Here is a 12,187-nt window from a genome sequence, read left to right as displayed (position 1 = left end):
TTGGTAGGCAACCCCCCTGTCTAATAGACTTCGCACCATCAAGGAAACTACCACCATGTGACATTCTCCCCTATGCCTCTCCCAACAGGAATCTACCATCCTCTGCCATCTTCATTTTGGCCATACTAGGTTGACCCATGGGTTTTTACTCAGTATTGAGCTCTCCCACCACCTCCCCCATCCACACCCCCCCCCCCCCCCCCCCCTTTGTAATTGCGGGCTCTGTTCACAGTGACCCATATTTTGCTGGCCTGCTGCCGCATTTTGGCTCTTTGCACTCAATATGCTTTCTCACCTTCCTTGTCTGTGGTGTTTGCAGACGAACCTCACATGGTTATGTGTATCCTGATTTCCTTCACCAACATCGTATGTACTCTCAGCTATAAGTCCTCGAATTTTCGTCTGGAATTTGAGTCCCTCAGTTAATGTAGGTGTTGATTATGGAGGCCTTGACCTTGCCTCCACACCAGCCAGGTTATCCCCACCATTTCCCTACATTTTGTCTGGTATGTTGTGCTGCTTTGTTACCTGTTTTCACATGTCTTCTTCCCCTGGTGTTGTCCCCATATTATTGTGATTCTGTTCTTTCCCTTCCTGCTGCCCTGACATCCCATTTCCCTCTTTGTTTGCACATTATCCCTTCCCTGTGACTCGACTGTGCTGTTTGTGGTGTTCCTCCCTTGGTTTCTGTCATCTTAGCTCATAGGACCGATGACAGTACTGTTTGGTCCCCTCCTCCATATCAATCACCCAACCAACCTAATGGCTGTGTCTGTAATCTTCCAGAGAAGGCTGGAGTAATCAATGTGCAGAAGGTTCACTGGGCAGCTCGTAGCAGCTCTTTCCCACTGCGGGACTGAGTGACATCAGATGGCACGAGGGACCAGCACCTCGTTTGTAACTGCTGCTCCTGCATCCCTCCAAACATCAAGCCTCCATCTCTGTTTTCGTTCAATGACGAAAACCCTGCACTCATGCCCAACTAAGTGTGTACCAATGGTCTTTGTTAAAATTGTTGCTGTTTATTCTAATTTCAGTTGCTTCTTTTATACCAGAATCCAAATATGATGGTGTTTGAGCCAAAACTCTGATGTTCTCAAATTTTATTTTATGCCAGTTTTCTAGGCAGTGCAATGTGGTAGTTCATTGACCATGTGTCTGGTGTCCATCCCAACATTAAATTTACTGTAGTGTTGCAGAGGGGTGGCAAGCTTCCATTCATGGATGTTTTATTCCAGGGAAGGCAGGAGGCAGGCTTGGTCATTCACTGTACAGGATATCTGCACACACTGATTGGTACTTGAAAGCCCAACAGTTTTCACCACCCTGCACACAAGAAAGCAAGTTTGAACATGTTAGTACACAGAGCAACAGTTATTTCTGATGGCGACCAGCTGAAATCTGAATTTCAGCACTTGAAGCACACATTTAGAGCAAATTTTTATAGCAAAGAAGAAACTGAAAAAGCTACAAGGTGCCACCGACAAAAGTTGACTCTTGAATTGGCGGAAGAAGCCAAGCTGACTGCATTCCTTCTGTACTGTGAAGTCACTGCAGGCAAGATAGGATGAGTGCTGAAGAGACATGGACTGAGACCAGTGTTTCTTTCTACCTCCAAGATAAGATATTGTTACACTCCTTTAAAAGCAACGTAAGTCTTAGAGTTTGTGGTGTGTATGGTGGCCCCTTCAAAGGTAGCCCTTATATAGATCAAACTATTAGAATTGTTGCTGAGCATTGTGCGGAGCATTAACAACATATTAAACAAAGGGAACTTCAGAAGTCGGCCATGAGTTGAACATTGTTTAGGAAATTGACACGAAGTAAGATTTGAGAAGATGAAAGATTTGAACTAAACATCATGATATTGGGATTCTGTTACAAAAGAATTGGCTGAAATTGGGTTAAACACAACAATTTTAAGAGACCAGGGATACCCAATTAGTAGGGCCTGGGGGTGTGCTTTGGACTTTGAGTGAAACCAGAGACAGAGGCTTGGCACTTGTAGGGATGAGGGAATGGCAGTTTCAAACGTGGTGGTGGCCACTCGCGTCATCTGGTGTCACTTGGTCACGAAGCTCTGTGGAGCTGCTTAACTTGTCTTCTGTGCATGCATTGCTCCATCCCTCTCTGGAAGGTTCCAGATGCTGCCATTGCATCTATATAAGCAGTATATCTTGGCAGCCATTGGTTTGAACTACTGATAATGATACCAGAAGCAGATGTCAAAAGCTCAAGTGTTTTATTCAAAGTGATGCTGCTTGTAAACCAAGAACATTTTTATTGTATCTTACTATATATTTATATAACAGAGGGAAACATTCCACGTGGGAAAAATATATATAAAAAAACAAAAATGCTGTGACTTACCAAACGAGAAAGTGCTGGTAGATAGACACAATAAAAAACACACACACACACACACACACACACACACACACACACACAAATTTCAAGCTTTCGCAACCCAAGGTTGCTTCATCAGGAAAGAGGGAAGGAGAGGGAAAGATGAAAGGATGTGGGTTTTAAGGGAGAGGGTAAGGATTCATTCCAATCCCAGGAGGTCTTTCCGCTCCTTTCCTCTTTCCTGATGGAGCAACCTTGGTTTGCGAAAGCTTGAAATTTGCTTGAGTGTTTGTGTGTTTTTTATTGTCTATCTACCAGTGCTTTCTCGTTTGGTAAGTCACAGCATCTTTGTTTTTTGTATGTATGTTTACCATATATTTATTCACACTGTTATCTATGCTCAATTACCCTTCTCTTACATTCATCTAATAATTTGTTGCAAAAGTTTTTATGGTCATCTACCTTCACCTCAATTCTGAATCTTCTTCTTTCTCATATTTAAATTCCTCTTCTTTTCATTCAATCTCTCATTTCATCGGTACTTTACCTTGCTCGCACTTTTCTCTTGTTTTTGATTCAAGCTGTTGGCCATTTGGCTAAACTCGTATAATTAATTACTTGCTGTGGGTTGGTCTACACTTAATCCCGCAGGTACCCAATTGAGTCAGAAATGAGTCTTATTACACACAGACACTTAGACACTCGAGATGCTATCGGAGAACCCAGCTTCCAATGATTTGTTGATCCATTATTCCTGTGTCTCCCTTATCTGTTTCATTTGATAACCTTCTAGTTTTGATTCTTCTGATGTAGATAATTTTTTTTTTCTTTTATTAATGATAACAGTCTAATTATAAAGTCGGAACCATATACCGGCAGGTGTAACATCCCAGCCCATGATCACTGTATTACAAAATTGTAGATTTACTTGGTTAGCTGCAACACTATCTCCTTGCCTGTCCAGAAAGGTCTTGGGAGCAGCTACCTCATAATTGGGGCCCTCTGCTGCAGAGGCCATGAGAATAAACTCTCTTCCAGACAATACTAAACTCAACCGGAGCCCGCTGTTGTGAGCCTGTGCATTTGGGTTGCAAGCTGATGAATCTGGTGTTTGCAAAGTAACAAGGGACTGTACCCTTGTGAGGTTTTGTTTCAGTTCCTCTGTTAATGGGCAAATAATGCTGCAATGCAGATATTTCCAAATATGACATTATGTGGGCTAATGTGGTCATGACTGTGTCCAATCTGCTTTATGATTTGACTTGAGGAATGTTATAGGTGAACTGCAGCTGCAACTGATAATAAATGGTAAGTGACACTGAGATGTGAAGTTCAGGACATGATGAAAAGAACTGAAGGGATGGGATTACTGACAAGCCATTTGTCTACCCAGTCATACAAATTGGACTTTTTTTCAATCATATGAGCCAGGGCCAGTTTGACAACATTAATACACAGAAGTGATTTACAATTTGGTGCACCACCTCCCCTCGCCCTCCCCTCTTTTCCCCTGTTCACTTTCACCCTTGTCAGCTTTAGTTACTACCTGTGATACGCACTGTATACAGACCTTGCACTTGGCCATCCCTGGTGTTGCTTGTCCTTGCACATACCCAATTGAGAGCAGGTGGTAGAACACTTTGTAACTTGCCCCACAAGTCTTTTAGACTTCATATACTTGCTCAACTTGTGGATGATCAACACTCTGTGCAAAAAATGGCAGCCAGTTTTTCATTGGCAGGCCAGTGTAATGTCTTGCATATAAATAGGCAAAAAGATCTGACATTGTGTGATTGCATCCTTTGTTTGGTCAGTGTGAAAATTTCACAGAAATGCTCAACAATCTTCGCTGGAAGATGGTACAAGAGGAAGGAAGGAAAACTGAGTTTCAGTGGCCCATCAATAATGGGGTTATTAGAGATGGAGCACATGCTCAGGTATAACAAAAATTGCCAAGGATTAGGCCATGTCCTTCTCAGATGAACAATTTTCCCATTTCTTTCAACTACAGGAAATGTAAATATGATTGGCTGGGCAGGGATTTGAATCCTTTATCTTCTAAATGATACAGGTAAGAGATACATCACAGACTTCTGAAAACTCCGAGCACAATTCCATGACAACCATATTACTTCCTCCCTTGTATATTGCATGTAATGATCACGACTGTAACGTTAGAAAAATTTGAACCTGAATAGAAATATACAGGCAGTTGTTCTGCCCAAGCCCATATAAGGCTCAAGACGTACTCCTGTTATCCAGGACACTGTGTGGCCATTATGTGGGAGAGATCTGTAGACCAACTGCAGATTTGGTAATCTCGTGAGCTCATGGTGCCTTCATTGTGGTCTGTAGCAACACAAATGCCGTGGCAGAGAAATACGGTTAGTGGGGTTTACAAAGTTTGAGAAGGTGAACGTACAAACCCTCGGAAAATCAAAGCAAATGATAAATAAAGCCCTTTGACAGGGAACTGTTTTATAAAAATCATGAATTGGAACTTTGGCTTGAAGAGTACTGCTGTAGATGCGTCACTGGAATGACCACTTAGCAACATCAGTCATTAAAAAAAAAAGTGGTGACTAATTGTATGTAAATAATAATTACCAATGCCATTGATTGTGCGAAGATTGTAATTTCCTTTAAATGTTCTAAGGTTAATGTAAAGCAATAATGCTTATCTTGCCCTGTGAACATAAAAACAAATATTGATTTTGATATTCATTAAGTTGAATGAAGAACACACTATTTCTATCAAATTTATTTACTTTTTTTAACCTGTTGGTATTTCCCCTCAATACAGTGAGTAACTTGTTCATTCATTGGCTCCAGTACCTGACTGATGATTCCCTTTGTTAAAGTTACGTTACATGCATCTTCAACTTTTGTGGTCCTGTCCTCCTCAGTCGGCAACAGAAACCAAAACATTGCATAAAAACAAACGTTCAGTGCATAGTGCTGTGGAATGTGGAAAAACAGCAAATTGGCGCTCATAGGAAGAAGAACAACACCAAAAATTCAACAGGAGCGTAATATGTAAGAAACTCTCTACGCAACCTGCCACTGATGATGCCTTGCAGAAAATAAAGGCGAAATGCGTATGGCACTAAAATTGTGTTTTATTCAGTTGCTGTCAGACGGTCCATAAGTGAAATTTATCAATATACCGCAGTATGTTACATGCAGTTTGAAGATTAATGAGTCAATTCTGCTTTATTGTTGTTCATTGCAAAAACAACTTGTACATACGTTTACATTAGTGTTAAAATGTGTATATGTTATGAAAAATTAATGTTTACTTTTAGCTTTCATTATCTTGCATGCAGTTATGCTGCAAATGTTGAATACATGTCACTGATGTAAATTGTTTGTGTTTTAGTACTGTCGGCGAGTATGGTTGGGTTTATTTGATCCAAACCACTCGCAAGATACCAAAGATGAGCAGCAGGTCAAAGAGTTTATGATAGCTAAGTACGAAAAGAAGAGGTAAGAATATTATTTCATTTTCCACCTTAAAGGAACAGGTGTGTTTTCCATTTTTCAAATCTGATTTAATCAAATTTTTGTTGATTCATTTCAGATATTATTTGGAGCCATCAGTATCATCAAAAAATGGTCCCATCACTTTTTCACCACCAGGAACACAAAATCACTCACGGACATCAACTCCAACCCCAATGACTTCCATACCTGAAACTAAGCCACTTACTAGTGTCATTTCTTCCCAAGCCAAACCAGCGTCTCTTAATATAAATGTAAGTAGTGATTTTTCAAGTTAGGAGTAATGCACCTGTTCATTTTACATGTAATATTAATTTATCTGAGATCTAAAAATTTAGTTTATATTATAATCTTACAGACATCAAATGTAACCTCGTCGGACAACATGTTCACTCCTGACAAAACATCTGGGTTTCTGGCTGACTTTGGACCCTCAGATCCGTTCAGTTCTTCTTCGCAGTTTACACCAACCAGTACTACAACCATACCTTCATTTGCAAATTTTGAAAACAATCCAGTTTTCACTTCTCCTAGTAAGTACACACTGTGGTTTTCCACTTTTTCACTGTGACTATGGTGTTTACGTATGCATTAAAATTTAAATGCAAAATGAGTGTTTATTTTGTAGAAAAAGCCAGTGTTTCAGTTATAGTCCTCAACTTAATGGAATCGTGTAAACAATGTGAATTATACAGCCTTTTTAGAACAACAAAAATTTATGAAATCAGTTTTCTTCTGCTACAATATAAAGTAAATTTTTATTGATTTGGTTGGGAACAATAAAACAGGGAATTAAAACTAATATAAAGTAAATTTTTATTGATTTGGTTGGGAACAATAAAACAGTGAATTAAAACTGAGTTGCAGAAACACTCTTAGAACCATAGAAACTATTTATCAGTGAAGTATGGGTGTTTTACAGTAATGTAGCTTTTTAAATGGACAGTATGAGTATGACCCAAGCAGCGATGGTAGTATCCAACAGCCGGCCGGGGTGGCCGAGTGGTTCTAGGTGCTACAGTCTGGAACCGCGTGACCGCTGCGGTCACAGGTTCAAATCCTGCCTCGGACATGGATGTGTATGATGTCCTTAGGTTAGTTAGTTTTAAGTGGTTCTAAGTTCTAGGGGACTGATGACCTCAGAAGTTAAGTCCCATAGTGCTCAGAGCCATTTGAATCATTTTTTGAGAATCCAAAAATATGAACTATTTCCTGTTTGGTGAGTAGCAATATGAGCAAGCAGATGAGGAGGCGATATGAGCAAGCAGCTGAGGAGGCAGTGGAATGAACTATCATCAATAATAGCACATCTGTTCCAGTTTATTATGCAACTGTATGATTGGGACAAAGATATAAAGGTTCCTGCAGTAAATGAATTGCTCCCACAATGAGCAAGAGCGTGTTATCTCATTGTCTTCCTTTCGACAAGCACAAACACAGTTACTTGAAAACTGATACTTTTCCTTCTGAAGATAACAATCTCAACAAATAAAAAAGAAGAAACAATCTGAGTGGTTTTACATTCTATATGATGGCAGGTACCTGACAAAATTTATGAAAGAACAACTTGAAAAGTATGCTGTCTGGTGTCTGCAATGTGAAGTATATTTCACGATACTTTTTAAAGACAACAGAATTTAGAACTTCATTTTCAATGTGTTGAATCACATTTTCAGTGTGAGTCGGAAACACTGGCATTTTAATTACCTCTGTAGCTTCTGAGGTGTGTGGCAACAGAGCTGTTCTTAATCATGAGGCTTCTTTTGATGAGACTAACCACTCTTAAAATAAAAAACTTAACAATGGTTCTGTTTATGGACTAGGATTGGAGGAGAATGCCTGTCTGTGAAGGTCTTAGACCTGGGTAAGGGATTGCTTCTGTGCAGATTCAGCTGTCACCTGCCACACACTTGCAGAGCAGCAAGTTACATATTTAGCTTTTTCTATGTAATCTTAGTAGTATATATCTTAAATTCTGTGTGTGTTTTTCTATTTGAGAGGTGTAATCTCATATTTTGTAACTTAAAGGTGTAATTGCAGGTAGTTTGTAGTGCAGCTGTTATTCAGTTGTTTGTTTTGAAGAGCCAGCATCTGTTTGCTGGTCTGCTTCGAACAGTTGCCTGCTGGGCATTTGCAGATCAGCAAGTTACATATTTAGCTTTTTGTGTGTTTATCAGTAGTGCTGAGGTGGACAGGATGTGTCCGTGTTGTATGCCTATACAGGAGTAGTTGGCTTCAATTTGCAAACAGATGAAGGTGCTTTTGGCTTAGGTCAGCCATCCTTAGAGTGCTGCCTTGGGTTGTAGCAGTGATGGCACATCTGACGCATCACGTAGAACACCTCAGATGACTTTTATTTCGCGTATGGGCTCTGCTACTGAGGCACGTTCCAGTCGACCTGTCTTGGGGGATCCGCCCTCACTGCAGGGGGAGTGGTGGCTGGTAACACAGTCACTTCATTTTAGACAGAAGGCCAATGTGTAGGCTGGCCATTTGGCCCCACCAGTTACTGTGCGAGTGGAAATGTAGCCACTCCTTCAGCAGAATCCAAGCAGGCACACTGGGGAGGTGTTTTACTAGTTTCACAAGTTCAGATGTTGGGGGTGTTAAGGAGCCTCTTAGGGAAGTAGCATTCAAGGGCGGAAGGAAAACCATGTGCACTTGGTATGTCTTCCAGGGTTCATCATCCGAGATATGGTGGAGGCCTTGCCTGCAGCTATCGAGTGTGCAGGGTGCAGTCAGTCACTTGCAAGTGTCGGCTCACGTCAGTACCAATAACGCCTGTTGCTGGGTCCTAAGGCCATCTTCAGTTCACATGGCTGGTTGGCTGGCTGGCAGAAGTGGTAAAGACCACTGGCCTCATGTGCAGTTGCAAGCAGGGCTCATAATTTATAGCATTGTTCCCAGAGTTGATTGGGGTCCTTTGATTGAAGTCAAATGAGGTTCTCAGCCAAAGGATTTTGTTGACTGTGTGACAGTCTTGGCTGCAGAATTCTGGTTTTGCATTATTGACTGGAGAGCTGAAGGACTCCCCTTGATAAGGGGGCATTACACAACGGAATCGGCTACTTGAGTAGCAAGAGTACTTGTTGATTGAGCATGGGAGTTTGAGGTACTCTGTTGAACAATCACCAGTAACATGCAAATAGCGAAATCGGACATTGTTCGTACTAAACACACTTAGACTGTCAAAATTTTATCCGTGAATAGGCAGTTCATAATAAAGCTCTGAAATATTTAGCAAGCCATGGAAAGTACATTGAAAAGACAGGTTGGATCCCATAGGAGAGGCTGTGTTCTTTGCAGTCTGCAAAAATACCTCTAATGAGGTAGATTTTTAATGAAACTGCAAAGTTATTTGGACGTGTATGACAGGTCTTAAACGAATTCAGGTTAATCGTTGGATGTTTTTGCTAGCCACCCAATTATGCCATGATAGTTTGAGTCACTCAAAAAAACTCCAAGCTCATTGGTGTGGAAATACCTAGTTCATCCAATATTGGTAGGAGGTGACTTTAATCTACTGAATCAATGGATTCATTGCAGGGGGAACGGACAAGCAATTGTGTGAACTACTTTCGAACACAGTTTTCCAAAAACTGTCTTGAGTGACTAATTAGACAGTCCATGTGCAGTGGAAGTATTTGAGACCTTTTAGTTACAAACAGACCTGACTGCATCAGTGGTCTCAATATGGAGACAGGGATTAGCGGGCATGATTTCATCATAGTGACACTACTTGCTAAAGTTGGCAAGCTAATGGAAAGGGCTAGCAGAGTAATTTTGTTAGTAGGAGCAGATAAGCAGTTGCCAGCATCCCACTTGGGCAGTGAATGGACGTAATTTAGTGCCAATATGATTGAAGTAGAGGAATTACAACCAAAGTTTAAACAAATTGTAAGTTGTGCTCTGGGAAAGTATGTGCTGAGTAGGTGAATTAAGGACGGGAAAGACCCACTATAGTTTGATAACAGAATCAGAAAATGTTGAGGAAGCAAAGGCTGTTGCATTCTTGCTTCAAAAGTGAATACATAAGTGATGACAGGCGAAATTCAGCAGAGATGTGTGCAACTGTCAAAAGATTTATGTGCGAAGCATAAACTAATACCTCTGTCGTACCATAGCAAAAGATCTTGCCGAGAAAATTCTGGTTCTACGTAAAATCGCTAGGCAGGTCAAAGGCTTCTATCCAGTCACTCATTGACTAATATGGTTTGACAATAAATAATAGCAAAAGGAACGCCGACGTTTTAAATTTCACATTTAAGAAGTTGTTCACGCAGGAGGATTGTACCAATGTACTGTCATTGGAGCATCGCACAGATTTCCGTACAGAGGACATAGTAATAGGCATTTCTAGTGTACAGAATCAACTGAAAGAGTTGAAAACAAATAAGTCACCAGGTCCCAGTGGAATCCCAGTTCGCTTTTATAAAAAGTACTCTATGGCATTAGCCCCCTTACTTAGCTTGTATTTGTCACAAATCTCTCGCCCAGTGCAGTGTCTCAAATGTCTGGAAAAAAAAAGTGCAGGTCACGCTTGTATATAAGAAGGATAAAAGAACTGACCCACAAAATTACAAACCAATATCATAAACATTGATTTACAGCAGAATTCTTGGACATATTCTCAGTACGAATATCATAAATTTCCTTAACAGAAAAGCTTCTGTCCACAGATCATCTCAGTTTTAGAAAGCATCACTCAGGTGTAACTCAGCTTGCCCTTTTCTCAAATGATATCTTGTGAACTTTCAGTGGCCCTCAGGGCTTAATATTCATTTTCTGGGTACAGGCCTGACACCTCATGGTTCCTGAGCTGGGACTCGTAAGCGCCACCAGTCCTCTGTTACCATAAGCTCAGACTGTGCTTCAGTGACCACTGTGCGGCACAATGGTGGAACATTGTGTATCACAGGGAATGGAGATCTTGGCTTGACCACACGGATCATGACAATGATAAAAAGCTGTATATATTTTTAAAAAATAAAAAGAAAGGGTCTCACGTGCTGTGCGCTGATAAGATGCATGGCTGTTCAGATGGAACAGTCATTAGTGGGCATCCTCTGAGGAACCTGCTGCACCTCAGTTGTATGAGGCTTACCTAGGCATGTGGGGCTCTGTCTTTATTTCCCTATATCGTGGGACTTTTTAAAATTCTCTCCTTCTCTCAGCGAAAAGGATGGGCTGCTGGTAGGTACCGACACTCAATCAAACAAGAGGGCTATTGTGGTTGGTCATCCTGAATTGGGAGTTATTTTGTCTCTAGTAACAGAATCCATGCTGGTAATCAGAATATGTGTTTAATACTGAAAAGGAAAGAGGGCAGCTTCGAGGAAGTTTCACCTTTCTATACTCAAAAAGGCTTAGAGGACATTGCTGGCACTCTAAAATCAGGCAGGCAATTGTATAATGGGACTCTGTGGGTAGAAACTTCCATTTCCCACCAACTTAAGAACCTCAAGAAAACTCAGTGCCTTGGGGATATGCCATAGCAACTGAGCTACACATCACCTTTAGTTACAGCAAAAGAGTTATGATGTGCAGGGACCTGGTGGACATTCCCAAGGAGGAACTGAAAAAGGAGTTGGCTCCGGAAGGTATGGTCAACGTGCAAAACGGCATGAAGAATGTGGATGAGGATCCTGTAAAATCTGCCTCCCTTATCGTGACGTTCAGTAATATGAAACTTCCTGAGCATGAGCATGTTCAGGCAGGTTCCTTCACATAAGTGAGTGGCCTTATGCCCCCCAATCCAATGTGCTGTTTTAAATGCCAGCAATTTGGGCATACTACACTTGGGTGTCATAGTGAAGCTACTTGGTGAAGCTACTTGCAGCAAATGTGATAAGGTGGCCCATGAAGGAGTCACTTGCTCCTCTCCTTTGATGTATTTGAATTGCTCTGGGGCTCATCCTGCATGGAGTTGAGACTGTAGCGTATATCTTGAAAAAGTGGAAGAACAAGAGCATAAGGCAACAAAATGTATCCTGTGTGTCGAGGCCAAAAAGATGCATGAAGTCTTGCTGACTCCATCATTCGCTACCTCCTTTGCTTCGGTTCTTAAATAGCCAGTGCAGAAAGCCAGTGCTGCTCCATAAATAGAAGTTGCTAGTGTTAGCTCTAGTACCTCCATTTGTCAATGCGCTTGTGCTGTTGCGGTTACTTTTGACTCCTGTAACTCTCCTCAGAACTTCAGAAGAGGGTGTGTTGCCAAAGTTGCAGAGCTTCCTTCCCCTTCAAAGATTCAGTCGGGTACACTGTCTGGTGCTGCCACTACTACCGCCTACCCAGTGCAGAAAATCAAAGGCAAAGCTTCTATCTTTGACGGAGTCAAGAA

General features: G+C 41.2%; 1 protein-coding gene across 4 annotated transcripts in view; it reads left to right on the top strand.

Annotated features, from left to right (window-relative positions):
• LOC124775031 (arf-GAP domain and FG repeat-containing protein 1) overlaps positions 1 to 12,187 on the top strand; it is a 104,307-nt gene that overhangs the window by 22,712 nt on the left and 69,408 nt on the right. For all 4 annotated transcript variants that reach the window (XM_047249801.1, XM_047249800.1, XM_047249799.1 and 1 more), the window contains 3 exons: positions 5,726 to 5,832; positions 5,927 to 6,101; positions 6,206 to 6,380. In XM_047249801.1, the coding sequence (XP_047105757.1) occupies positions 5,726 to 5,832; positions 5,927 to 6,101; positions 6,206 to 6,380 (457 nt within the window). The remainder of the gene's footprint in view (positions 1 to 5,725; positions 5,833 to 5,926; positions 6,102 to 6,205; positions 6,381 to 12,187) is intronic.

This window comes from Schistocerca piceifrons, chromosome 2, assembly GCF_021461385.2.
Source record: "Schistocerca piceifrons isolate TAMUIC-IGC-003096 chromosome 2, iqSchPice1.1, whole genome shotgun sequence".
Lineage (NCBI taxonomy): Eukaryota > Metazoa > Arthropoda > Insecta > Orthoptera > Acrididae > Schistocerca > Schistocerca piceifrons.
The sequence above is the reverse complement of the archived record's forward strand: the minus strand, read 5'-3'. Positions and strand labels throughout refer to the sequence as shown.